The sequence below is a fragment of the Elephas maximus genome, chromosome 1 (assembly GCF_024166365.1).
Source record: "Elephas maximus indicus isolate mEleMax1 chromosome 1, mEleMax1 primary haplotype, whole genome shotgun sequence".
Taxonomy (NCBI): Eukaryota; Metazoa; Chordata; class Mammalia; order Proboscidea; family Elephantidae; genus Elephas; species Elephas maximus.
Genome location: NC_064819.1, coordinates 96,223,016 through 96,249,750, shown reverse-complemented (window position 1 = coordinate 96,249,750; position 26,735 = coordinate 96,223,016). Strand labels below are relative to the sequence as shown.

Sequence of the window (26,735 nt, the reverse complement as noted above, 5' to 3'; positions counted from 1 at the left end):
TCAGCCCTACTCTTTGAATCATACTCCTGAGGTGTCCACCCTTCATATCTGTATCCCCTATTTCCTCTGCTGACCCAGCTCCCATATCAGAACCTACTCTGCCCTGGCTCCCAAATCACTCTGCTTGGCCACTACCTCCCACAAGGACCCTCTGTTCATTTTATGTCCTTCACTCTAGCTAATCCCTACCCCTACCTCATTTTTACTTCTTTAGACCACTCCCCACACTCCCAGTTCCCCTCATCCCCAGGCCTCTCCTTATATTTTCTCCTGATGTCCAACCAGTCCCTGGTGAAGCCCTCTCAGTATCTCTCTGAAATCCTGATCTCAGGTACTGTTCCAGTCTTCACCCCATCCATGCCAAGATCTGCTGACCTTATCATCTCTCCCAGCACCCTCCAGCCCTCTCCCAGTTACACAGACTCCTCTGTCCTCTGATTTTTCTCTGGGCCCCTCAATTCCCTCTCCCTCCATTCTGCCCCATCAGTGGGCAGAGGGGAGAGGGTTCTGAAGGATCTCTTTGGAGGTGAAGTCTTCCCATTCTTCACCCCTTCTCCAAGCCCTTCATTTTCCCTTCCCCATTCTAACCTGTTCTACAACATGGGCAGACTGAAAACAGTAGATACTCTTCAGATCTTCAGAACCATATCCCTCCAACACCAAACATAGTTCTCAAAGACCCCCTGGTCAAGGTGACAGAATGAATGCCCCTTTTATCACACCCCAACCCAAATCTCAATGGTTATCATCCTCCCACAGCTTGCAAATGTTTTTCTTTTATGTCTACCTTCTCTCTTTCCCCTACACTAATGCAGATTCTCTCCGTTTTCTCGCCACATTCTCCTGTGCTACCCAGGGGTCTTTTCCCATCCTTCTCACCCTGCTCACCTCATCCTCATCCAGCATGAGCAGCTGGTTCCCCGAGATGATGCAGAACCGAGGGTTCCAACCAGGACGATCATACGGGGAATGAACGTATTGGGTTCGGTGCATAGGGGGTCCCCGTACATCTGAGGGGCAGAGACACAGAAACGGTAAGGCAGGCTCTATGCATTTGAGAGAAGCAGCCCAAAGTGGCAAGAAGAGAGTCCACAGAGAGGGAGAAAGGGACCCCACCCACCTTGAGGAGATCTCAGATAGGGATAAGGCATCTGGCAACTTTAAAGGAACAGAAGATAAGCCTATACATCTGGGGGAGAGAGGGGAGGGGAAGCACATCACAGGGCTCTGTAGAGTTGGGGGAAGAAATACAAAGGGGTGGCTCAGGGAGTGGAACTGCATCACGTCAGAGAAAGGACACGTTTGGGGACAGAGAAAAAGGAAGGAGCTCTCTATCCACTTAAGGAAAATGAAAAGTTGGAGGTACAGCAAAATTATCAGAAGAAAAACACAGAGATTGGTGGCAGGTATCTTGGAAGAGGGAGGGCATCCAAGTAACTGGAGAAGACAAGGACCTGGAAAGTGGCACCGCCCATCTGCAAGAGAGTAAAAGGAAAACTGCATAGCTGGGGGAAAAAAGGATGGTGGGGGGGGAGTTGCAGGGAGATCTTGGAATATTTGGTTAATGAGATTCTGAGAGCTAAACATCTGGAAAAGAGGAAGTGAGGGAGCTTACCTGATCAGAGTAAGAACATGAAAGAGCCTCCCCTCCCTCCTGTCCTTGCCCAACCCTGCTTATTCCTTGGGGAAGTTCTGGTTCCTCAGGTGACAGGAAGATGGCTCTAGTCAGTGTTTGGCTGGGTAGGGGGAGGGATGGGATGAAGGAGGTAGGAAATATGCCCTTGTTTGGATAAAGACCCAATTAGTCTCTTCCCTGTCTCCCCCCAACCCCATGCCCAGAGGTCAAAGATTTAACACTGCCCCACCACCATCCACCTGGTCTCCCTGTACAGTATGGAAGTCAGCTCCACAGGTTAGCAACTTCCCCAGGGCACAGTGAGGAGCTTGAGGAGAAAAAGGCAGAGGAAAGAATGGACTATCCAGGCCTAGTGACATAGTGGAGGCCTCCAGAGAATGAGGTGGGGATAGGGACAAAACTACCAGAAGAATAGAACAGGAAACCAAGGTCACTCTTGCTCAGAGATGCCCCCAGGGTCCCCCTTCTCAAACTTTGCTGTTCTTGCCATGACCCCCCTCCCTGCAAAATGCCTCTCCTTTAAACCCCAACTGCTGCACATTTTCACAGTGATTCAGGAGACAAGCCCCATGGAAGTAAGAGAAACCAGATGGGTGATATCAAAGTGATAGAAAATAGGCTATAGAAGAGAGACAGGTACCAGATTTAAGGAATCAGAGTGAGAGAGGGTTTAGAGGAAGCAAAATCAAATTCTGTCACTTTAATGGGAAAACTAACAATGGATAGTGCAGGAGAATTGGTCTTTGGCTTCATTCCAACTGAATAACCCTGACTGGTAGAGTTTTAAAAATTCAGGTCTCTTTCTATCTAAAACGTGGCCCTCAATTTACCCAACCTACAGATCAGTCAGAGATGAACCCCCAGAATATAGATGCCCTATACTTTGCAACTTTCACTATCTCAACATCATCTCAGAGACTCTAACCAATATTCTCTAGAGATCACCAGTACGTAGGCTCTGACACCACAGACACTGCAGGTAACATGCCCACAGCACTCAGACATTTGTACATCCAGAGAAGAAATCTGTTGATATACATAACCATTATGGGAGGGGCTGGTTCAGGCTGCAGCCAAAGGGAGGCAGGTTAGACTTCAAGATGCGCTTTCCCCCTGGGAGCAGAGAAGAACACTAGGAACTTAGCTTAGGAGCAACTCCAAACACACACACACACACACTTAAACACATTGTCTGGACTTGGGGAAGGATGATTCTGAGACGCAGATTCAAGAGGCAAAGGAACATGGCTGAGAAAGGGAAAGATTCACTAGGAGAAATCCTGCCAGGGCACAGATACGGATCTTTTGTAGCCCCGTTTCCACAATCAAAACCTCAGTGTCTTTATACCCCTAACCTCCAAGAAGTCAAGAAAAGAGGAATGGGTGATAAGAACTGAGGCATTAGGAGAAAGTGGGTAGGCAGAGACCTGTGGCGACAAGATGCGGAGTGGGGAGGGGAATAGAGGATGGGCTGGGGGACAAACGACAGGAACGGATCTAAGAGAAAAGGAGATGGAGATGATGGGAAATCCCTAGGGACGCGGGGATACACCAGAAGGGCCCAACTGGGCATAGGGAAGAGAAACTGAGATGGACCAATAGGGGGGTTAGGGCAAGGGGGTCAAGAAGGAGGGAGTGGAGAGGTGGTATAGATACAAGAGAGCTACCAGACAGAAGAGAGGGAGAGAGAATGGACTCCAGAGAGGGGACTGATATAGGAGAAGGACAGAAAGGGAACTCATATAATGAACGGACACCATATGGGGGGAAAGATATAGGTGATGGACACCAGAGGAGGGAGGGGGAATGGAAATAAGGATGAGGGCGGGGGAGGGGGATAAAAGTGGTGAAGTGAAGGAAGCGCTTAAGACCCCAAGGGTTACGTTTCATTGGTCAAAAGCCTTAATGAAGATCAGAGTTTGGGGCAGGGTCCTAACCTGCCCCTACTCCCATCACTCAATCTTACTAATATCTACTCCCCTCCCCCCCACAACAAACATATAATTTGGCCCTCCCCCTGCCCTGATGTCCCCTCCCCCAAACCGTTCCCTCTCCTCTTTCCTCCATCTGGACCCTCCATCTACCCCCCCCCAGCCTCCCTCTCTCTCCATCTGGCCCCTTCTTCTCTCCCTCCATCCTCCTCCCTTTTTCTACTCCTAACCATTCTCTGAGCCCCACCACGCTCCCCCCCATCTTCTTGGCCTCTCTTTTCACCCCTGTGTTTTCATTTTCCCCTCCTAGCCCCTCTTAAGACTCTGCCCCTCTATTTTTTTGATATTTTCCTCATCTCTCAGCTCCCGCTCCCAAATTATTTCTGCAGGTCTCCCCCCAAACCTATCCTTCTACCTTCTCACCCCTTTCTGGCTCTCTTCCCTTTTCATCATTTTCCCGTCAGCCCCCCTTCAAGGCTTGTTTTCTGGCCCCTCCGTCCCCTATCTACCCCTAACTCCCTGTTCTCTAATCCCTCCTTCCTCATTGCTCCCACCCCTGCTTCCCCAGTCCTCCCCTCTCCCTCCATTTCAGCCGCTCCCTAGCCCTGGCTCTACCCCCGCCCCCTGCCCCTCCCCCTCTTGCCCCCCCATCTGGCCCTCCCCCTCCCCCCGCCACCGTACCTCTGAAGGGGGCATAGGACATCGCGGGGATGCTCCCCCGATGGATGGAGGCGCGAGACCTGCTCATCAGGCCTGAGTGGGAGGGGGCGGGGGGGAGACGGGGGAGAAAGAGAAGAGAGAAAGAGGGGGAGAGAGGGGGAGAAGGAGGAGGAGGTGGAGGAGGAGGAGGAGAGAGGAGGAGAGAGGAGCAGAGAGGAGCAGAGAGGAGGAGAGAGGAGGAGGAGGAGGAGAATGGGAGCCAACGGCAGCAGCGACAGCGGAGAGGGAGAGAGAGAGGGGGGCGGGGGAGCGAGCGAGAGAGGAGAGAGGAGGAGGAGGAGGGAGAAACTCTGCAGCCCCCACCTCTACTCAGGGAGCCCTGGAGAAAGAGACCCCTCAATAGAAACCACTCCAGACAGGGAGAGCTGTTCCGAAGATGCAGACCCCAAACCCTGAGTCTGAGAGACCCCAGACCCACAAAACAAAGATAACTCACATTGAGAGGGGCGGGATCTAAGACCTCGGCTCCCCTTGGGCAGAGGGTAGAGGGTTAATCTGAGGCACAGACCCATAATCTAGAAGAAAAGAGACCCCTGATTTTAGAAAAGACCCTCTGGACTCCCTAGAGAGATCAAAGATCAAAACCTGAGAGTCCAACCTCAAAAAGGTTCTTCCACAGCCACTGAAATCTCAGACTACAGACTCTGAGACGGTGATGTCAAGAACCAAGACCTGAGACCAGGACTCAAAGAAAAAGATCTGAGACCCCAGATTGGCAAAGAACCCAGACCCAGAATTAGGTCTTAAAGAACTCACCCAGAGGGAGCTCAAAGACCCCAGATTTATATCAGAGACAAGAAACTGCAGACTCAGAGACTGATAACTCTGACACAGAAATTAGCCCAGAGATGGAAAACTAAGGAGACCCCAAACTCATAGAGTTTGAAAGACCTCTAAAAGAGCAACTTCAGACCCGGAAAACCAGAAACCCCCAAACAAATAACAAAACGGAAACTCAGTCCTGAGAAAGACCCCACAGAGATCCATCTCAGAGACAGACTCCAAACTGAAAAACAGAAATCTCAAGGAAACCCCAACTCTAGAGATAGGTATGAGAGAACCATGACAGTCCTGGAGAACTCCCAGTCACACCCGCCCATCAAACCAGTGACCCCAGACCATGGTGGAAGGGGGATTACTGGGGAGGAAGAGTGACAAGAACCTTTTTCTCTGCTGCCTTCTCGCACCTGCACCTCTCTTGCTTCTCATTGGCCCCTGTCTCCATTTTTGGGTCACAGGATGTGCTTGGGCCCCAGGGAGGGAATGTAGGGCAGGTCCTGGCTCCTACGGGGATGGATTAAGGGAAGGAGACCCAAGGCTGAGAGATGGACCTGCCCTGAAGAGTGGAATAGGCAGGAAATAGGTGACGAAAGGACCATCACCACTTCCAGGTGCCCTTTTCTCTTCTCTCCTCTGATCCACCAATCTGTTTCCAGCTTTGGGGTTTAAGTCACCAGAGCTTAGGTGCCCTCAGTCCCACTTTCACCATTCTCTATCCCATTTACAGGGTCTTGCTCTGCTCTGTCCTTTTACAATGCATCATTCCTCACCCAGGCATGTCTTGCCATGCCCTGTGCCTGCCTAATCACTCCCCCCTACCCAGGGCCAGCTGGCCTCTCCTCGGATCATTGTTCTTTTCCAAACCGGGACACATCTCAATCCTAAACAAAAGGGCAGGGGGCGCTCTATTCAACCCCTTAAGTTCAATCTTCTCAGACCCCTCCCACTCCTTAAGGCCTCTGGTACAGTGTCGGGACTGTTAATGTGCTCATTCTGGGGTTTAGGGATGACTCCCCACGCCACAACCTGACGCATGGGGCCTGCGGGGGCTCCGGCCCCCCCTTTCCTAGCGTCAGTTCTCTCTTCACATGGCCTGAGGGACTGAGCTGCAATTGGCCTCTTCGCGACACTCAAAGAGATACCGTCGCCGGAGAGGGCCCGCCCCCTCACGTGACGGCGGAACGCCGCAGCAACCCTCCCCAGCCAGCAACTAGCCGTTTCCGGTTTATGCGGAAGTGGGCGTGCCATTTCGGTGAACCTCTGCAGCTCTGACTGGCGATTGGTCAAACTCCTCTTCGCTCCTCCCTCATCAGGAGGCGGGGCAAGCAGGGCCCGGAGACTGGTAAGATTGGCTGCCTGTGGAGGCTCGGTGGTCCAGCTTCCACTGTCACGTGGTGTGCGCTGTTTTCGTATCACGTGGCTGCGCCCAGGTAAGAAGAGGCCGCTCTTCCTGGGTCTTGGGTCCTTTCTCCGTGTAACGTGTGGCCCTTTGATATCTAACTCTCCTCTACCAGCAGAGGCTGCATGAGGGGGGGGCGGGCTCCTGCGATCCTGCTCGGCGGAGTGGTGAGTGACCGGCCCCGTCCCTTCCGGTCCTCGCAGTCTCGATCACTATCCTTACCCAAAATCCCATAACTTCACAGCTTAAGGAGGGAGTGAAAACTGAGTCTTTGCCTTAATTTTCGAAGTTTGTCTCCCAGGTTCAGGGACGTATTCCTTCGGGGAGCCTGAGAGGGAGTGCAGAGCCAGAGTGTCCAAGTGAAGGGTTCCCTCGGTGCAGTTTCCTGGGGTATTTGAGGAGAGAGACTGAATTCATCCCCTGTTCTCAGGCCACTCTGCTCCTGTCGTTTCTTTGGATGCCAGCGCTGCTGCCTGTGGCCTCCCGCCTTCTGTTGCTACCCCGAGCCCTGCTCTCCATGGCCTCTGGAAGCCCCCCGTCCCAGCCCTCGCCGGCTCCGGGCTCCGGTTACGTCCCTGGCTCGGTCTCAGCGGCCTTTGTCACCTGTCCCAACGAGAAGGTCGCCAAGGAGATCGCCAGGTGGGGATCTCAGTGGGGGTGGGTAAGGATGATCATGAAGGGAAGAGTGGGAGATGGGGGAGGAGTGCCCTCTGGTTGCTTCTTGCAGTATCTAGTTTAGGAAGCTTGTCTCTGGGCTGCCAGTACCAAGTTCCAGGTCAGGGGGCGCTCTGAATGGGGCTTTCTCTTTAGGGCTGTGGTGGAGAAGCGCCTAGCAGCCTGTGTCAATCTCATCCCTCAGATTACATCCATGTGAGTCATAGGGAGTTGGGGGATTAACCTAACTCGGGATTTACACGGAGCGTTTTACCTGGGAGGAAATCTTTGCTCCCCACGACACACTCTCTCTTTCTCAACCTTTTCAGTTATGAGTGGAAAGGAAAGATTGAGGAGGACAGTGAAGTGCTAATGGTGAGAAATTTTCCCCCAACAAAACCTCCCCAATTCCCTGACATTCCTTTGGTCCCTGTCCCTCATCTAAGATCCTGAAATCTGCTGCACACCTTGACTCAACTGTATTTCTTCTTGCCCCTTAGATGATTAAAACCCAAAGTTCCTTGGTTCCAGCTTTGACAGATTTTGTTCGGTGAGAACTTGCTGGGCAGTCTAGGGCTTGTGTCTAAGGGAGCGAAGTCCTCTGGGTCTTTGTGTAATCCTTACCCCCCAAAAACCTTTTTTGCAGTTCTGTGCACCCTTATGAAGTTGCAGAGGTGATTGCATTGCCTGTGGAGCAGGGGAACTCCCCATATCTGCATTGGGTGCGCCAGGTCACAGAGTCCGTTTCTGACTCCAGCACTGTCCTACCGTGAGCAGCCCTGTCCCCACCATGATCCCCTCATATACATCAGTGACACCTGACTGCCAGGTGATGACTGGGTCCCCAATAAATCCTATCTTTGGTTCTCTTTGCTTTTTGTCTTGTCATGTATGCAAATTTGTTGGGGAAACTTAAAAAGTGCTTCTAGTTCCTGTGTTCCCCTCCTCTTTCAGAATGACTCAAGGCTGCTAGATTTGCTTAATTCTCTTTATTTCAATCATACAGAGTCCGGGATCCCTTATTATCCCCCCCTCCTCAGTCTCCGCCCCCAGGGGTTAAATAATTTTAAAAAATATTAAAAGCTGTAACAAAATAACATCAAATGGGAAAAAAGGATGGGGTGGGGGTGGGGTCCAGGAATCAGGAAAGAGGTAGAGAAGAGGGAGCCTCTTCTCCACACCCCAATCCAGATTCCAGCCTGGGCAGTAGGGAGAACTAACCCCCTACCTCCTCAGGTACATCCCAGCTGCAGGTGAGGTCAGGGTATGAAAGTGCCGGTTTGTGTGAATGGGGAGCTGGGCAGAGAGAGGCTGTTCAGAAGATGCTCCCTCCTCCCCACTCAACCAGGTACTGCACAGAGCCATCCGGCCGTACTCTCCTAGCAAGGACCCGGACAGGGTCCCCTCGGGATAGGTAGCCAGTGCCAGCCCCACCTCGGGCTCCTCCCCCAGTCCCAGAAGACAAGCTACGGCAAAGGGGAGAAGGGGGTACTGAGCGTCTAGGAAGACCTGGGGAGGGAGCTGGCACTGAGGAGGATGAGGCAGCCATCGAGTGGGGGACACTTTTAGGGGTGTCTGTGGGGAAACCAATGTGAAGTTCCAGGGGTGACCTAGGGAGAGAAGGCAATTTCTGAGCCCAGATAAATGCAGGCAAGAACTGACCAGAAATGCAGACCAAGTATGGATCAGAGCAATGAGGAAATGGTTGGAGACTGAGGAACTTGAGAGCACAGAGGAAAAGACAGGGTATCACAGGTAAAGGAGGGTAGAATCTCACCTATCTGGGGGTTCTCCATCCCCAGAGGTCCCTGCGGTGCTGGCAGAGGGATGGAAGGAAGCGAACATCCGGATGGGGCTGCTGGGGTTGGAAGGGTGAATGTCAGGACCTGAAGCAGGGAAACAGGGCCCTCTCTCCCTGGGAAAGGCAGCTTAAACACTACCTCCCAGGTTACACTTATCTCCAGGGTACTGGGTACCAGACATTGGTTCCAGAAATCTCTCTAAGACAAGAAGTAGTAGCCAAGTGTGAGAGGGAAAGGAATTTTAGAAAATATGGGGTGAGTGAGAAAATCCAGAGGATGTAAACAATTGGAGGAAAGGTTCCAAGAGAGCACATCTGGTTGGGGGATAGACTTACCTGGGCAGGCAGCGGGCGTCTGTGGGCCGGAAGTTGTAGCCGCTGCTGCCCTGGTAACTCTGGTTAGGGCTGGGGGGTGGTGGAGACACTGAGGCCTAGAAGGGGCAACGGACTGAGAGATAATCCTTGATTCCTTCCTATACCCCACCACTCACCCCTTGGGTTCGTCGCCTCTGTACCTGCAGCGCCCTCTGCAGACGAGCCCGCTCCCTCTGCTCCCGGGGCTCGGGGTGATTGCGCACTGCCGAGGGTGGCCCCAGCTCCTCCACTTTCCCCTTCTGCCTCCGCCTCAGGGGCTCTGGCTCTGGCTCCGGCCTCCGGCGCTTCCCCAGGGGACGTGAGACCCCTCCCCCAGGGCCCTGCCCTGAAGGGAAGCTGTAAGAGGCCTCCTTATCCCCCCAGCCCCCTCCCGGGCACCCCAAAGACCCCCCTTTTCTATATACATATGCCCCCAGACTAATACCCTGAGGATTTTCCCCATTCCCCCTGGACCAGTGACCTGGTGGGGGCTCCATCTCCAGTGGTCTCCACCGGGGGAGGGGTCCGAGCATGGAGACCAAACAAACATTTCCTCTTCTTAATCTCCCTCCCTGAAATGAAACTGGGGCAAGGAGAAAAATGATACAGGGTCAGTGCTACTTGAAAATGGACCCTCTAATGCTGACAGTCAATCCTTTTCAGAGATGTTCCTTCCTGTGGGTCACAGTCCCTCTCCTCCCAGGCTTCCATAGCTCTAATCTCTTCTTGCCTCTATCCCTCCAACTCACCGGTCCTTGTGGCTGTTGAGAGCAGAGAGGAGCTTGGAAGAACGTTCTCCCTTGGGGGTATCTGACAGCTGGGGAAGGGGAAGGAAAATGGGGTCACAGGAACGATGAGCCCTTCCCCCCCACCCTTTTCTCCACATCTCAATGTCCCACCCTAAGCTCCAAAGCCTCATCACCCCTTACCTCCCCCAGAAGCAAACTGTCCCAATTCTCAGAAGTGAAGGGGAGAATCTCTCGATCAAAATCAAAGTATTTCTTCTTACAGCAAACACTGAGGTGATACAGGACAAGATGGGCCACATCCACCCTGGAGAAGCAAAGGGTTGTCAAGATCCCAGAAGCATTACAAAAGCCAGAGGAGTTCCGGGGTAGGAGGTTGGGGCGTGTAGGGTGAACTACTGGGGGTGTTAAGAGGAGTTACACTGAGGTCATGTCCAACCCAGCTCACCAGCGAAGCTGAAGCCTCCGGACCTTCTCAGGGCCCCCCCGACACACACAGCATTCAAACTCATAGAACCTGAACATAGGCAAGAGAGACAGAATACACTTTATACTGGAAAATTATGTTCTACAGAGGACTTACAAGCAAGGATGATGTGAACAGGTGAGGTTGGGAAGCGACTGGAGGAGAGAAAGGCATGAGGGAACACAAAGCAAGGAAGTCTCCCGCAGTTCCTGGAGGGTCTTCCCTGGTCTCACCTGTCGCCATAGAGGAGGGGCTTGCTCAGACACTGGGTACAGGCCTCATGGAACCACTGCAGGCAGCTCCGGCACTGCAGCATTTTCAGGTTCCACCTGAAGGGAACAAAAGACTAGTGTCCTCCAGACACCCCCCCCCACCATAACCGTCTCAAACCCTGTTTGTCACCTACTCCCATTCCCTTCAGCACTCCCCTCCCCCATTCTTTCTACTACATTCCCTGGGATGCCCTCCCCTTTGTCAGTCATTCCTTAGGCCCCTACCCCTCATTACTCACTCCCCAGGGCCGCCACAATAACAGTAGCTCTGCTGCCGATTGCTCTGATGTCCAGCATCCCAGTCTAGTCCCTTTAGTCCATATGGCAGAGAGAGCTTCATGCCCAGCATGGCCCGGGCATAGGGCCCCTTCTTCAGGGCACCCCCCCTCTGCAGAGACAGAACAGGCAGGAGGTCTCAGACCGGTGGGGAGAGGAGAGGCGTGGGAGAGTCTGTGGATGGGGGAGTTCCCACAGAAAGGGCCAGTTCAGTAGGGGTAACAGGGAGGTACCTTTACCTTGGTGGCAATGGCAAAGACACACTGGCGGCAGACCCAGGGAGATGGACCCTCTCCCTCTCCAGGGGCTGGCGCCCTCGGAACGTGGCAGTCCTGGTGATAAGCTGAATAATGATAATGTTGACAATAGACCACTTATTATAGTGCAGACCTGTGTTAGGCACCTGGATAGGATTAGTCTTATCCATTTCAATCTTTGTCTGTGGTCCTGCTGGAGGGGAGGGGTAGTTATTATCCTTATTTTACAGGTGAGGGAACTGAGGCTCCTAGAGGTTAAGGGACTTGTCCAAGGTCATATGACTGTAGAAGAGAGTGTACTTAAACCACCTTCTACCTGCAAAGTCCACACCATCCCCCATTCCATGGCTGCCTCTCCCTGGGTTGGAACAGGGGAAGGTTACAGGGTTGAGGAGACTGGTCAGAGTAGTGACCCGGGGACTGAAGTGACCTGGGGACTCAGACTGGACAGGTAGCATAAGGATGGGTATAGGAGAAAGGGCGAAAGGCAGCCTGGAAGGCTCATGGCAAGCTGGACCAGCCTTCTCACCATGGCGACACTTCTCACAGCTGACCAGCCTGTTCCCAGGGACCACAGTCTCAGAGCGACAAACACAGCAGAGGAGTTCCTCCCCAGGGAGGGCAGCTGTGAGGGAACACAGTGTCAGGGGGCCAGCCTAAGCCTCCTCCTGCCCACCCACCCAAACCAGGTTTCTGTTTCCATGGGATGCACACTCTCAGGCCTCTAAGGTCTCACCAGGGCTAATGTCTTTCCATAAAACCAGAAACTGGGAATCATCCTCAAATTGGACCAGACACACTTCCCGAGCACTGTCCACCTGGAAAGGTGAGCACAGAGGATAAAATGGGAGCCAGAAAATATAAGGGGAATGGAAAGAAGGTGACAGCTCAGAGATCAAAACTCTTACCTTCTTGATGGTCCCCAAGTATAGCAGCCCATCAGTCCATCTGGCCAACACATCTTGACCCTCCCAGAGTCGAGGTCTGGTGCCTGAGGTGGGAGCAGGGGAAGCTGGGTCCCAAAGCGAGGAGGCACCAGAGCGGCTCAGCCGGGGGGGCTGCGCCATTGCATCCTGGGGGGGGGGCTAGCCAGGAATAGGACAGGAGAAGGTTATGAATGCTGAGAATCCTTACCCATTTTTGCCTATTTTTCTGTCCTGAGTTCAAGCAGCTTCGCCCTCAAGTTTAAATCCCTGAGACACCTGGGGCACCAGCTTCCTGACTCCAGCCCTCTCAACTCTGGTGCCTTGCTCTCCTCTCCCTAACACCTCTCCTCACTCCACAACCTCATTCACTAGTTGCCCAGTTTTTAGAGCTCCCCTGGGATATTATACCCTGGCCTTAAAATTTTAGGGGAAACGATGGTCGCAGACGCAAAGATTATTCAGTTACTGTCACCTTCCCCATGCTGTTTAGAGGTGTCATAATTGGGGTGCTCTGTTGTCCAGAAATGTTTTTGGGGAGCTTTCCTCGAGATGTTTTTCAGAGCTTCTCAGAAACGGTTGCCTCCCCAGGCCCTCGTGTCTCATTCAGAACAATCACTCTGGTGCCGGGTTATGTCAGGTCACTCTCAAATTCGGGGCTCCCTGCCCCCGGGTTAGATAACTTCCCTGAGTGCCCCCAGAGGGGGCGTGTCCCATCCCGGTCTCTACTCCCCACGACCGGCGAGTCCGAGAGAGGACTTGAGTCGGCCTGGCCAACCCGATACCCAGGCGGTGTGGGCTCTCCCGCCCGCGCCCTGCGCGCCGACCCCCGGCTCCCTGCCCCCCACCGGCGCCTCTCGCCGCCTCTTTACCGGTGACAGCTGGGGCCGCCGGGAGCCGGGCAGGAGCAGCCGTGGGAGATCAAGGCGAGCCCCTCGCGCGGGGAGGGCACGTCCGGGCGTCGGAGGGCGTGCAGGCAAAGGCCGGGGGGTCCCCAGGCCCAGCCCCTCCGTCCCGGCAGCTCTGGGGCGTATGACGCAGCAGCCAAAGCAGCGGCAGCGGCAGGAGGAGGCGGCGGGGGGAAGGAGGGGAGGGACGGACCGACTAGGGGGAGGGTGGTGGGAGGGGAGGGCCGGGGGGAAGGAGGAGCCGGGGGGGCGGGCACCACCTCACCCCACCTCCCTCACCTCTAGCAAGCCTGGAGGGCGCTGAACGCATGGCGACCCCTTCGCAGCTGGGTCGGGCGGACAGTCGGACCCGGAGGGAGAGGGAATCCCCACAGCCCCTTCCTCTGACGGGAGACCCGCCCTCGGGGCAGGAGGGAATCCCCCCTCCCGGCAGTCTGCCTCGGGTCTGGCGCCAGGCCCCATGCCACATCCATTAACTGTCCCCCCCCCGGACATGGTCACTCAAAGTCCCGCCCCTCTGACCCTAGTCATGGCCCCGCCCACCACTCACCCTTCCCCTTGCCCTCGCCACGCCCTCCCCCTTGAGTGCCCCGCCCTCCTCTCGCCGTAGCCCTCGGCCCCGCCCTCTCCAAGGCAAGTTGTCCCCCCCCCGCCGCGCTTCTGCGCACGCGTGGCCCCTCCCGCGTGCGGCACCTGGGAAGACTGAGCCCCTCCTTTACGGGGCGGTGGCCGTTGGCTGTTGGCGCGAGGGATTCGGCGGGCGCGCGCTCCCGCTTCCCCTGTATGTCCCGCCCCGGGCTTTGAGGGCTAGTGCAAGGACGAGGAGAGATAATACCAGTGACGTCACGGAGAGTCAGCCAATGAACGGGCACAGGGCAGAACCCTGGCGATTCGAACAGGAAGGCAGGGAAAGGGCGGGAAGAGCCAGCAGTTTGCCCAGTGCACGCCTAGTCCCCGCCCCTCGATTCCTGTTCCCACATCCACCAAAGGAGTTTTTCTCCCAGGGGTTGGGGTAGCTGATGGTGTGGGTGAAACGGTGGGGGTGACCATGACGGGGCTGTGGGGTAGCTAGTAGGCGCACCTCCTTGATATTTATGATGGGGGAGGGGACGTTAGGTGAGAGAGAGATGGGCCAGACCAGGGTACAGAACCACAAAGAACTGAAGGTCCCCTTCAGACTCCAGCGGGAGACCTGTCCGAGAGAAAAACTGCAGCCCTCACCCCACAAGACACACACACTTGGCAGAGTGGACAGATCCACAGTTCCCATCCTTAGATGTATGAAAAATAGCTCCCTCCTTGGGTATCTGCTAATAAAACCTTTATTTTTTTTTTAAAAAAATTCTTTATTTGATAGGCCCAGGTACAACAGCCTTCCTCACCCCTCCCCTCCCATAAAGCATCCCTCAGCAACCCTCTCCCTCAAAACACACATGGGCACAAAACTTGGGCACACATGGACAGACACACACACCCACAGGATCTGGGTCCATTTTCATTTCCTGTTGGCCTGGGCAGTACCAATAACACACTGGTTCACCTGTGGGCAGATGGACAGGATAAAACAATTTGTGGAGTAACAAAAAGAACAATTTTCTTGAGACCTCCTTACATCCCCTAATGCTATGGCTGCCTTCAGTGAATACTGAAATAGGGGTTCTGGATGTAAGCTTAGGCTTGTTCTAGTTCTAGTAAGTTCTCTGATGCCCACTAGGCACACCAACTGGTGGAGAGAACATAAGTCTCCTCGAGAATTCATGGCCACCAGCTGACCCTCATGGAGTTTGGAACCTGAGTTTACACTATTTGGAATGATCTGAAAAACTCATGTTCTCTCTTGATCCAGCAATCCTACTTCTAGGAATCTTTCCCATAGATATCACTAAACAAATGGACATATGTACAAGGTTAATCAGTGTGGGTTTGTTTGTAATAGCAAAAGAATGGAATAAATCCAAGCGTCCACCAGGGGGAACTGGTGGACAAATTTTGCTGCATTCACACAGTGGTGTGCTAGGCAGACCTAGAAACGACAGATTGACTGTGTGTTGATGGAGATTAATCTTGGGGCTATATTGTTAAACACAACAAATAGGGGGCAGAACTATATGTATATATGAGAGAGAGGGAGGGAGAGATCATTTATATAAGATGGAAGAGAGTAAGACCATATATATAGGTTGCATTTGCAAAACAAGAAACTGGAAGGATAAACAAGAAAATGATAAAAACATGTACCTATACAGGTCAGGTGGGGTGCAAAGGGGGTGGTAGCAAGACTCCATGTATGTGTATAGCTTTCCAGACAGTTTTGACCTACTTTAAAGAACTTAATTATTTAAAAATGGATCCAGGTGGGTAATGCCCCAGATGTCTGGCTGAAGCACAGGAAATCCTTTTTGGATGAACGTGCTACCCTCAGCCTCAGAGGACAGAAGGGGTTGGAATGGAGAAGCCTATACCATCCAGAGGTCCTAACAGGGCCTTGGCTTGGTGGTAATCGCACCTTGGAGGCAAAGCGCAGGGAGTTGAGGGACTCGGAGACGTTCTCTTCTAGGGGGGAAATATTCACAAACATGAGCCTATGGAAGAACAAGAGGGGCCAAACACAGTATCAGTGGCTGAGTGGACCCTGGACCAGGTCTCCACGCTCCCCCTTTTCCAGCCCTGAACATCTGTCCCATCTCAGTTCCTACCAGACACCGTCCACCTGCCCCTTTCACTCACATCTTAGCACTGCCACCCAGAGAGTTTTGCAGCAGGTAGGTGAGCTTGCTGTTCCGGTAGGGCACGTGGGACTCCTAGAGGGTTGAGAGGGGAGAGGTGGTTAGGACAGAGGAGGGTTTAGCATGGGCAGACCCCAAAAAAAACTTACCCCCAATTCCCACCTGCCCCCTCCCCCACCTTGTTGCTCAGGGCCATGATGACCAGCCCCAGTGTAGACAGGCTGCTGTTAATGGCCTGCGTTTCCCGAAGCCGTTCCCGCTCCTCAGCGCCAAGGGCTAAGCCAGAGTCTAGCCGCTCACTCCCGGCCAGGTCTACCAGGTTGAGGGGAGCCCCACACTGTAGGCTCCGGCCAGTGTGCTCCCCAGTGATCTGTAGCTGGAACACACTGTGGCTGCGTGATGACCGCTCGTTCTGGGCTGTGCAGGCCACAGCCCGGTTCTGGCGGGCCAGATGGAGCAGGGCCTCCACCTGGAGATGGGGAGCAGCAAGAGGAAAAGGCAAATACAAGTCAGTACACAGCGATGTCAGGAATAGCAATGAGTGAGTGTCACCCCTGCCCTCTTGGAGCATTCTTTCTACCAGGTAAGGAAAACAATAAATAAGTAAAATGCAGAGTATGTCTGACAATGCTAAGGAGTAAAGGAAAAGAGAAGAATAGGGAGTGTGTGAGGGTGGGATGGGGCTGCAATTTTTGACAGGATGATCAGGGACAGCCTTGCTGCCTTAAGAAGAACTCAAGGCAGTGAGGGAATAAGCCATTACAGGGGAGAAGCATCCAGGCAAAGGAGACAGCAAATGCAAAGGCCCTGAGTCAGGAATGTGACTAGTAAGTTGAGAACAGCCAGGAGGCCAGCATGGCTAGAGTGAACTGAGCAAGGATAGTAGGAAATGAGACTTGAGATGCAACAGGCAGGAGCCAGAGCCGCTCCCGCTTTAGCAGCTGCATCACCCCTCTCTGCTCCCTGGTTCTGTTATAGCCCACTAGCCAAAACAAAATGGGGCCCTCTCCTCACAAACTCACCCTTCATCCTTCAACTTTCTCCTGCTCTTTTCTCCACCCACCTCCTCTGTGTCACCCTGCCCACTCCTTTCCCAGTCCCAGTACCCCTGGGTCCTTACCTCTTTCTCACAGGAGACGGGGACATATCGGGCATTGGTGACAGTAAGCTCCTCACTCCCTGGCCCAGCCCGGCGAATCTTACACTCACTGCCCTGGCCCTTCCGGGCTCCAATGGCCAGCAGGTCTCGGACGGTCTCATTGTAAATCTCTACATAGCTTGCCACAAAGCGGTATGTCCAGCCCTGGCCACCCAGCTCCTGGGCCACAGAGAAGAGGTGCCGCAGAGCCCGGGGTATCAGCCCTTCTACCTGGGGGTCTCCCCCAGGCCCACCCTCCATTGTGAAGGTCTTGCCACTGCCTGTCTGGCCATAGGCAAAGATGCATACTGGGTAGCCATCCAGGGCCGACTGGACAAGCATGGCAATCTCCTCAAACACCTCTTCCTGTCCACTCCCTGGTGGGAATACCCGGTCAAAGGAAAAGTCATGGCGGGTGGTGGGGGCTGGTGCCCCATTCAGGGTCCCACGCCGTTCATCAGACCGGGAAAGGCTGAGGCGGGTTGGAGGATCAGAAGGCCCACCAGGGCCAGCAGGAAACAGGAGGAGGCCAGGGGGCGGGGTGGGCTCGCCTGAAAGGACTGGGCGGACCCGGCAAAATACGCGGATATTGCCCTTGAGTTCCTGCAGCTGATTGTGTAGTCGCCGGCGCTCCATCTCTAGCCCGTGAAGACGCTCTCCCCGCTCGGCCAGTAAAGTCCCCTGGGCTGCAGTCTTCTGGCGCAGAGATGCCACCTCTGCCTGGCTGCTTGACAGAGCCACTTCTGATGCCTGCAGCCGCCTCTGCCCAGAATAGAACAGATGGAAAGGGTAAGATGAAACCAAGAATAAGAACAAGTCACAGGGCCAAGTTGAGGTGAAGGTGGGGTCCCTGCCCCCAAGGAACTCTCAGTCTGGTGAGGAAAAAGAGATGAAAAAAACAGGGACTCATGCTAGGATAGGGACTGCTATGGGAATGTCCAGGAGAGGCACAAAGAAGGTGTTATCTAAGTTGAGACCCAAAAGTGTAAGACTGAACTATGGGAAGGATGGAGTAGACAAAGAACATTCCAGAAAGAAGGAAGCACATACACAAAATGTCCAGAAGTAAGAGTCCAGTCACTTGAGGGACTGCAAGTAATTCAATCTAGTTGATGCTCACCAAGAAGGGGACAAATGGGCATGGCAAGAGGAAAAGAGAGTGCTGTGGGGATTTTTTGATCAAGATGGGGACCTAAAGAAAGAGCGAGATGGAGAACTTGGCGAGACATAGATCCAGGTGGGAGCTATGAAAGCAGAGTTGAGGATAGGGAGTAGTGGAGCAGAAAGCAAGTGGGCTGGGGCGGAGATGGGTAGAAGACAGAGGTATACTGCTGGAGGTAGATGGTCAGGGATTTTGAGACCAGAGAGGTTTCAGGGGAACCTGGAAGGTGGTGGAGGGTGGGGGGAGGGAGCACATCCTCTGCCAAAGAGAAGAGGGTTGGCATTTGGTGAGAGTTCAGCCCTTACCTCCTGTTCCTCCAGCCGGGCAGCCAGTTCTCTCCGCTCCTCCTGCAACGCCAACTGTTCTTTCTGGAGCTCTTGCACCAAGCCCTCCTGTGTGCCCAGCCGCTCTTCCAGCTCCAGGACACGGGCACTCAGGTTCCCCAGCTCTTGCTGGCCTTGCTCTGCCTGAGCTTGCACCTCAGCTAACTCCTCTTTCAGTGTCCTGCGTTCTTCCCCCAGGGCTGTGGCCTGTTGCTGGGCTTCTTTGAGCTGGGCCCGCAGCTGTTGGTTCTCCTGGTCCAACGTTTGAGTCCTCTCACGGTAGCGTTTCAGCTCCACATTTAGGTCACCTAACTGACCCTTTAAATCCCAGGCTGGACGTTTGCTGGGTTTCTTCCCTCCCACCGTGGGAGGAACAGCTGATACTACAATGGGTATGAAAAAGACAAAGGTCACTGACAAAGGACAAAGTCCTTCTAGCATTTAGAGTCCCACCCCCCAACGCCTAATGCTACATCTATCTCCTTCCTCTCCAGATAGGAAAAAGACCAAATGGATTTTTTTGGATACTCACCACCTCCTCTTCCCTATCTTAGTGGCCCAGCCTCTCACCCAGTAGCTACATTTGTCACCTACTATCAGGCTTCTGGGCAGGAACAGCAGCAACTGGCTTCTTGCTCTTCGACACTAGGGAATTAGGGAGTTGACATGAGGACTTATAGGATCAGTGTCCTTCCACCTCCATCATTCTGCCCCACACATACCCCAAGTCCCCTCTTAGACTCAACTTTTAAGTCATATTTATTACCTGTGGTAGTCGCTGTAGAACACCGTGGTCCTGTTTTCTTGGGAACTTTCTGGGCTGTCGAGAGATGGGAGAGAGGAAAAAGTAGAACAATCATTCTCAGGTTGGCATGCACACTGGCCAGGCCAGGAACAGCAGTGTTGCCTTTTCTGGAGATCAGAAATAAGATTAACTCCCCTCTTCGAAGTTCAACCATTTCAGGAGGTAGCATATGGTCAAGAATCGATGGTGTTGAAGGAAAAGTCCAAGCTGCACTGAAGGCACTGTCAAAAAACAAGGCTGCAGGAATTGAAGAAATACCAACAGAGACGTTTCAACAAAAGGATGCAACGCTGGAAACGCTTACTCATCTATGCCAAGAAATTTAAAAGACAGCTACCTGGCCAACTAACTGAAAGAGATCCATATTTGTGCCCATTCCAAAGAATGGTGACACAACAGAATGCAGAATTTATCTAACAAAATCATTAATATCACACGCAAGTAAAATTTTGCCAAAGATAATTCAAAAACGATTGTAGGGGTACATCAACAGTGAACTGCCAGAAATTCAAGCTGGATTCAGAAGAGGAAATAGAATGAGGGATATCATTGCTTATGTCAGATGGATCCTGGCTGAAAGCAGAAAATACCAGAAAAATGTTTACCTGTGTTTTATGGACTATGCAAAGGCATCCAACTGTGTGGATCATAACAAATTATGGATAAGATGGCAAAGAATGGGAATTCCAGGATACTCAATTGTGCTCACAAGGAACCTGTCCATAGACCAAGAGGCAGTCATTCGAAAAGAAGCAGGGGATACCGAGTGGTTTAAAATCAGGAACGGTGTGCATCAGAGTTGTATCCTTTCACCATACTTGTTCAATCTGTATGCTGAGCAAATAAACCAAGAAGCTGGACTATATGAGGAAGAACAGGGCATCAAGAGTGAAGGAAAAGTTATTAACAACCTGTGATATGCAGATGACACAACCTTCCTAAAAGTGAAAAGGACTTGAAGCACTTAATGATGAAGATCAAAGACTATAACCTTCAGTATGGATTACTTAAGAAAACAAAAATCCTCACAACTGGAGCAATAAGCAATAGCATGATAAATGGAAAAAAGATTGAAGCTGTCAAAGATTTCATTTTACTTGGATCCACAATAAACACCCATGGAAGCAGCAGTCAAGAAATCAAATGACCTATTACATTGGGCAAATCTGCTGCAAAAGACCTCTTTAAAGTGTTAAAAAGCAAAAATGTCACTTTGAGGACTAAGGGCACCTGACCCAAGCCATGGTGTTTTCAATCGCCTCACATGCATGTGAAAGTTGGACAATGAATAAGGAAGACTGAAGAGGAATTGATGCCTTTGAATTGTGGTGTTGGTGAAGAATATTGAATATACCATGGACTGCCAGAATAATGAACTGACCTGTCTCGGAAGGAGTACAGCCAGAATGCTTCTTAGATGCAAGGATGGCGAGACTTTGTCTTCCATACTTCGGACTTATTATCAGGAGGGACTAGTCCCTGGAGAAGGACATCACACTCGGTAAAGCAGAGGGTCAGTGAGAGAGGAAGACCCTCAACAAGATGGATTTACACTGTTGCTGCAACAATGGGCTCAAACATAGCAACGATTGTGAGGATGGCACAGGACTAGCAGTGTTTCTTTCTGTTGTACATAGGGTCATTATGAGTTGGAACTGACTTGACAGTACCTAACGACAACAATGACCCCCCTTCCCTAAGTCTGGCCAGGTCCTAATAGCCAATTGTGCCAACAACTGGACCAAGATAAGCAAAAAGAAGAAGGGAGGCAGAATCCTGTGTAAAGTATGCCACCAGTTTTGTACAAAAAAATGTGAGAGAATATGTCCATGTTGGCTTGAATAACCATAGAATAACCGTGGAAGGATACACAGTTGCCTCTGGGGAGGGCAACTAGGGGGCTAGGGAAAAGAAGTAGGAGGGAGGCTTTTCATTATATAACAAACTTGGTGCTGTTTGAATTTTGAACCAGGTGAAATGTGTTACCTATTCAAAATCAACTAAAATTGAAAGAAAAGAATGAAGCAAGTTGGAGAGCACTGGATTACCAGGCCCTTTGGTCTCCATCCAGCCCTAGCACCCACCTGCAATCTGGCCTTGTGTCTGTGGCACTGTAGTGAGGGGCGGTGCTCTGGGGTGGGACGTGACAATTTTGGTTACTGCGCCCAGGCCTCGTATCCGTTTCTGGGGAAAGACAAGAATGGGATCCGTAGTCACCCTACCCTCCCTACTTGGTTTACACAGACATACATGCACAGCCCTCTGAATCAGCTCACCTTCTCAGGCTCCAAGGCATTCTCCATCTGGTCAGGCCCCCTCTTGAGCCTGCCTCCTGGGAGAGGCAGTCGAGAAGGTGCCTTGTTCCCTCTCACTTCCAAGAGGGGGTGTCTCTGCTGGGAAAAGAGAGACCTTTAATACAACATCCTGGAGCCCAAATATCCCAAGAACCCCCCATCTTGGCCCCAATTCTCAACATCACCACCAACAAGTATTAACTGAGTACCTCTTGAGCCAAAAGCTGGGACTCAAAGATTACATGCCAGCCAAGCATGGGTAGAAGTCAAACATAACATAAAAATGGGAGCAATCTGTCCAGGAAAAGCTGAATAAATGTTAGACTTTAGCTAACTTTAAGGGTAGTATTAAGCTGAGAGGAATGGGCATTCCTTGTAGAAGGGAAAAGTTCAAATATGCACATGGTGTATGGCTAGGAAACCAACAGAGTCCTTTAGCTAGAGCTGAGAACCATTAATAACAGAGAGAGTGGAAGATCAATACAGCTGGAAGACTGGTTGGGAGGAGCAGCTAACACTGACTAAGCTCTGTCTTAAATGCTTTACCTGTGTTATAGGCTGAATTGTGTCCTGAAAAAGATATGTTGAAGTCCTAATCCCTAGTATCTGTGAATGTGACCTTGTTTGGAAATAGGGTCTTCGAAGGTATTATTAGTTAACATGAAGTTATGCTGGAGTATGACTGGTGCCCTTATAAAAAGAGGAAAAGAGACACAGACACAGGGGGAAGATGGCCATGTGAAGACAGAGGCATATATTGGAGTTATGCTGCCACCAGCCAAGGAACACCAAGGATTGCCAGGAATCCCAGGGCTAGGAAGAGAATTTACTGAAGACCTCCACCTCTGAATTTATGTGGCATCCTACAAATGTGTTCAAGGTTTATTATTCAAGACAGCTCCAGAGAGTACAGGATTTATTTTTCTCCCATCCATAAAGGTAGACACAATGACCTCCAACTTTTCCACAATGAGAAATCTAAGTTCTTAACCTTCTATAAGAAACAGATACTAATCCAACCCCTCCTAAATCCACTTTACCACGAGATTATAGATGGATGACCTGCTCCCAAGGCAGTTCTCCCACTCATTCATCAGATCCCACCCCTTCTCACCTACTCAGGAGCATTGCAATTCGCCCTTCTCTGCACCAATGACTTTTCACTCTACTGGAGCATTCCTATCAGTAAATACATGCTATTACTTCTTGCTACCTAAAAAAAATTCTTCTTTTGACCCTACTGTCCCTGGCAGTCTGCTTCCATAGAGATTTGCAGCCGTGGAAACCCTATGGGGCAGTTCTACTCTGTCTTATAGGGTCATCACTATGCATTCAAATTGAATCGACAGCAATGGGTTTGGATTTTTTGGTCTTGGTTCCCTACTAACTACTACCTTATTTCTTTGCTGCCTTTTGCAGCAAAATTCCTCAAAACTGTTGTCTATATAGTATTCACTGTTTCCAATTTCTCTCCTAAACCCCTTTCAATCAGGATTTCACCCCTACCAGTGTACCAAAAAGGAGCCCTGGTGGCACAATGGTTAAGCCACTTGGATGCTAACTGAAAGGTCCTGGTTCAAACCCACGAGTGGGAGAAAAGACCTGGAGCCTTGCTCACATAAAGATTACAGCCTAGGAAACCCTAAGGGGCAATTCTACTCTGTCATATAGGGTCACTATGAGTTGGAATCAACTTGAAAACACACAATACTCTACCAAACCTGCTTTCCTCAAGGTCACCAGTAACCATGTATTGCTAAGTCATTTCTTCACTTTCAGGATTCCTGACCTATCAGTAAGTAGCATTTGATACAAATGATCACTTCCCTCCTTAGTATACTTTCTTCATTTAGCTTCTAAGCTACTGCCCTCTCTTGGTTTTCCTACCTCACTGGTAGGTCTTCCTCATCTCCCCAGACTTAACAGTGGTCTTTCTATTCTCTATCTGCACTCACAGTTCACTCCCATGGCTTAAATACGATCAATATGCTTACAACTCCCAAATTCATATCTGCAGCTCAGACCTTGCTCCTGAACTTGACTTGTATATTAAGCTGCCTCCTTAATGTCTCCACTCGGAAATCAAATAAACATGTCAAACTTAACACGTTGAAACTGATCTCTTGATGTCCATTCCCCGTCAAACCTGCTCCTCTGGCAGCCTTCTCCGTCTCAGTTGACAGTAACTCCATCCTTCAATTGCTCAAACTAAAAAAGCCAGAGTCCTCTCTTTCTCTTACACACTACATCTAATCTGTCAGCAAAACATGACTGATTCTGCATTTAAAATAAATCCAGAATCCTACCACCTCTTACCACTTGCATTCTACCATCTTAACCCAAGTTACCATCATGTCTAACCTAGATTACTGTACTCCAATAATTCTCAACCAGGGGCAATTTTACACACTTCCCCAAGGGGACATTTGACAATATCTGAAGACATTTTTTATTGTCATGACTGGGGGGAGAGTGCTGAAAGCATCTAAGGGGTAGAGACCAGGACACTGTTAAACATCCTGCAATGTACAGGATAGCCTCCCACAACAAAACACCAAAATAGTGCAAAGTTTAAAAAATCCTGCCACATTCCTAACCATTCTCCTTGATCCCTTACAGCCTAATCTCAGTGAAGCAGCCAGCATGATCCTCTTAAAATATAAAACAGATCATGTCTTTCTTTGTTCAAAACTACCCAGTTGACACTCTATTTCACTCAGAGTCAAAAGTTAAAGTCCTTACAACAGTCCCAACAAAAAGCAACGTGATTCAGAAACCCCATTCCCTGTTACCTGACTTCCTTTCCGGCAACTTTTCCACTTGCTCACTCCATTCCAGTCATACTAACCTCCTTGCTATACAACACTTTAGGGCTCTAGTAGATTCCCTCTAGCTGGAATGCACTTTTCTCAATATCCACTTGTCTAGCTCCCTCACCTTCAGGTCTTTACTCATCTATCACCTCCTCAGTGGGGCTTACTATGGTCATCCTATTTCTTACTCCACTCTGTCAGATGGCCTCCCCTCCTCTCTCTTTCACCCTGCTCAAGTTTTTCTTTTCTCTATACAACTTATCACCCCAGTAGAGTTATATAATTTACTTATGTTTACTGCTCGTCTCACGGTAGAATGTCAGCTCCGTGACAACAGGGATTTCTGTCTGTCCTGTTCATCTAGAACCATGGCATCGAGTCGATTCCGACTCATAGTGAACCTACGCGACAGAGTAGAACTGCCCCGTAGGGTTTCCAAGGAGCAGCTGGTGAATTCAAACTGTCAACCTTTTGGTTAGCATTCGAGCTCTCAACCACTGCACCAGCAGGGCTCCTGGCATACAGTAGGTACTCAATATTTGATGAATAAATCTGAGAAGGCTTCTACTATTTTTCATGCCATATCCCATGCTCTGATCTTTGGTTCCGAAAGAATCTGTCTTCAAGTTCAAACCTTACTTTGGGTAAATCTGAATGTGAAATACTAGTAAACAGAAGATTCAGGCAGGAGCACTTTCCTGACATCAGAGGTCAGTACATGCTTGTCACCCACACCTCTCTCTCTACTGGTCAGAGGAGGCTGTAAATAATTGCAGAATGCAGGGGGGCACCAAAAAGTGAAGGAACTATCAACCAGTCCCTTTGGGCACGGATCTCTGCAAAACTTGGGGAAGGAGAATGAGGCATCCTTCAGACCAGATTACCCTACTTCCTCTCTCCCCTTCTTACATCCTAAAACAGCAGCAGTGAGACGACAGGAGATAACAAAAGAACAAAAGTAGGGGTTTGGCCTCACACCATTTCCTCAGAACACTCCCTCGTAATTCCATACTGCCATCGTGGGGAGGAATGGAGAGAGGGAAACTTGTCAGACAAGCCTAAGAACTCGAAATGAGAAATCCTGAAGACATGAAAGTGAGGAAGGGCGCAGGGGCTTCCAGAACCTAAGGCAGACAGTCAGGCGTCTCCTCCAACCTTCTAGGGCTGCTCCTTGCCATCTCCACTCTTCCCTGTCCCTCCCATCGCCACAGTGGAGCACGGAAGTTCGCCGCCATCCCCGTAGGCGAGTGGACCCGCAGGATCCCGACCCCGAGGCGGGAGAACCGCGCCAGCCCTTAGTCACCTGCTGCTCCATATTCAGCTCCGTCCTACACACTCCAGGGGAGCGCAATAGAAGAGGACAGGGCGTCGGGGCTCCCGGGACCCAGATTCTCTCGCTCGCTCGCTCGCGACGCAGAACACTCGCGCTATGGTATCGGACGGCTACCAGCTCCGCGACACACCCGCCACTTTTGAATTCAAACGGCCACCACCCATCCTCACCAGGCCCCGCACGCAGAAGCCAATCGACAACGTCGCCACAGCCGAGGACCAATCACAGTGCCCTCCGCCGGCCGAGGCCGCACCCCACCCGGCCAGCACCTCCTCCTTCCTGTTTCACCCGCGCCCGGAAGGCGGACAGATCAGTCACACTTTCGGGTTCACTTTTCCTTCTCCCGCCCCACTGCCACGCCCGTACAAATCGCGCAGGACTTCCGCTTCGCTCCCAGCACCCCTGTACGTCTGAAATGCGTGAAAGACGCCGCAGGAACGTAATTGGCCGAGGTGGGGAAGAAGGGGGAGGCACAGGGAGACTGGAGGAAAGAAATCACGCGTGCGCAAATGAGGACTCGTGCCTGGAGAGGGGGAGGACGAGCGCCCGCTAGCGATTGCAGGAGGGAGTGCACTCGTTAGCCTGGACGGGATCGACGTGTGTGGGGCTAGTGTACCGTGACCCCCGGCCAGGTTGAACTGTTCCCGGAAGTGGCGGCTAGAGCCAGGAAACGAACGGGAGGGTGGCGGAAGTGCTCATTCTCCAGGCATTTTGGCATTTCTCACTACATTTAGGGACTCCGCGTACGATTTGTCTCACCATGGAAGCAGTGGGAATGCGAGGAGAAGTTTCAGGGGGAGACGGTTTTTCTCTGTTTCCTCACACAGCCTCCTGCGTGCCAGGGTGCGCGGTCGTTCCTTGTGCAGGGGAACTGGCTTTGGGCCTTCTGAGGCTCCATCCCTGGAAGGGTTGACTGTTTCCACTTGTGGAGTATTTTATGCTTTACAGACGATCTACCCGTGAATTATCTCGTTTAATAATAAAATTTCCCGAGTTCTTAAAAATTCGCCAAGTGCTT

The 26,735-nt window shown here is 51.6% G+C and overlaps 4 protein-coding genes across 9 annotated transcripts in view; 1 reads left to right on the top strand and 3 right to left on the bottom strand.

Annotated features, from left to right (window-relative positions):
• The window catches only part of SYNGAP1 (synaptic Ras GTPase activating protein 1), a 30,360-nt gene extending 26,034 nt beyond the window's left edge, over positions 1-4,326 (bottom strand). For both annotated transcript variants that reach the window (XM_049890261.1, XM_049890272.1), the window contains exons 1-2: positions 4,249-4,326; positions 889-1,010 (exon numbers count right to left, since the gene is read on the bottom strand). In XM_049890261.1, the coding sequence (XP_049746218.1) occupies positions 889-1,010; positions 4,249-4,315 (189 nt within the window). In that variant the 5' untranslated portion in view covers positions 4,316-4,326. The remainder of the gene's footprint in view (positions 1-888; positions 1,011-4,248) is intronic.
• A 2,062-nt stretch (positions 4,327-6,388) lies between these two features.
• CUTA (cutA divalent cation tolerance homolog) lies at positions 6,389-7,992 on the top strand. Of its 3 annotated transcripts, XM_049890237.1 has the most exons (7): positions 6,389-6,497; positions 6,585-6,633; positions 6,897-7,105; positions 7,277-7,336; positions 7,450-7,495; positions 7,621-7,670; positions 7,767-7,992. In XM_049890237.1, exons 2-7 carry the CDS (start codon positions 6,592-6,594, stop codon positions 7,891-7,893), a joined length of 534 nt encoding a protein of 177 aa, XP_049746194.1. In that variant the 5' UTR covers positions 6,389-6,497; positions 6,585-6,591; the 3' UTR covers positions 7,894-7,992. The 3 variants fall into 3 exon arrangements, with proteins under 3 accessions (XP_049746194.1, XP_049746209.1, XP_049746202.1); XM_049890252.1 differs by lacking the exon at positions 6,585-6,633 and having other exon boundaries at positions 6,390-6,497; XM_049890245.1 differs by lacking the exons at positions 6,389-6,497; positions 7,277-7,336 and having other exon boundaries at positions 6,504-6,633.
• Positions 7,993-8,100: 108 nt separating this feature from the next.
• On the bottom strand, positions 8,101-13,608 carry PHF1 (PHD finger protein 1). Of its 2 annotated transcripts, none has more exons than XM_049890219.1 (15): positions 13,088-13,608; positions 12,201-12,377; positions 12,029-12,110; positions 11,822-11,917; positions 11,275-11,378; positions 10,999-11,147; positions 10,721-10,816; positions 10,470-10,538; positions 10,205-10,328; positions 10,025-10,092; positions 9,757-9,858; positions 9,437-9,632; positions 9,258-9,352; positions 8,898-8,978; positions 8,101-8,730 (listed from the first exon to the last, which is right to left on the bottom strand). In XM_049890219.1, exons 2-15 carry the CDS (start codon positions 12,357-12,359, stop codon positions 8,436-8,438), a joined length of 1,716 nt encoding a protein of 571 aa, XP_049746176.1. In that variant the 5' UTR covers positions 12,360-12,377; positions 13,088-13,608; the 3' UTR covers positions 8,101-8,435. The 2 variants fall into 2 exon arrangements, with proteins under 2 accessions (XP_049746176.1, XP_049746182.1); XM_049890225.1 differs by having other exon boundaries at positions 8,898-8,975.
• Positions 13,609-14,490: 882 nt separating this feature from the next.
• Positions 14,491-25,788, bottom strand: KIFC1 (kinesin family member C1). Of its 2 annotated transcripts, XM_049890201.1 has the most exons (11): positions 25,688-25,788; positions 21,554-21,670; positions 21,362-21,461; positions 19,239-19,292; positions 19,067-19,117; positions 18,455-18,855; positions 16,970-17,749; positions 16,028-16,318; positions 15,851-15,924; positions 15,630-15,705; positions 14,493-14,663 (listed from the first exon to the last, which is right to left on the bottom strand). In XM_049890201.1, exons 1-11 carry the CDS (start codon positions 25,697-25,699, stop codon positions 14,619-14,621), a joined length of 2,001 nt encoding a protein of 666 aa, XP_049746158.1. In that variant the 5' UTR covers positions 25,700-25,788; the 3' UTR covers positions 14,493-14,618. The 2 variants fall into 2 exon arrangements, with proteins under 2 accessions (XP_049746167.1, XP_049746158.1); XM_049890210.1 differs by lacking the exon at positions 15,630-15,705 and having other exon boundaries at positions 14,491-14,663.
• Positions 25,789-26,735: the final 947 nt, after the last annotated feature.

Coding starts and splice junctions, on each gene's coding strand:
- CUTA (XM_049890237.1), top strand. CDS start 6,592: ATGAGGGGGGGGCGGGCTCCTGCGATCCTGCTCGGCGGAGTG. Junction 6,634..6,896: donor CGATCCTGCTCGGCGGAGTG/GTGAGTGACCGG, acceptor CCCTGTTCTCAG/GCCACTCTGCTCCTGTCGTT. Junction 7,106..7,276: donor GTCGCCAAGGAGATCGCCAG/GTGGGGATCTCA, acceptor CTTTCTCTTTAG/GGCTGTGGTGGAGAAGCGCC.
- PHF1 (XM_049890219.1), bottom strand. CDS start 12,359: ATGGCGCAGCCCCCCCGGCTGAGCCGCTCTGGTGCCTCCTCGCTTTGG. Junction 10,093..10,204: donor ACAGTTTGCTTCTGGGGGAG/GTAAGGGGTGAT, acceptor CCCCTTCCCCAG/CTGTCAGATACCCCCAAGGG. Junction 9,353..9,436: donor GTCTGCAGAGGGCGCTGCAG/GTACAGAGGCGA, acceptor TGCCCCTTCTAG/GCCTCAGTGTCTCCACCACC.
- KIFC1 (XM_049890201.1), bottom strand. Junction 19,293..21,361: donor GACACAAGGCCAGATTGCAG/GTGGGTGCTAGG, acceptor ATCTCTCGACAG/CCCAGAAAGTTCCCAAGAAA. Junction 14,664..15,629: donor CCCTGCGCTTTGCCTCCAAG/GTGCGATTACCA, acceptor ATCTGCCCACAG/GTGAACCAGTGTGTTATTGG.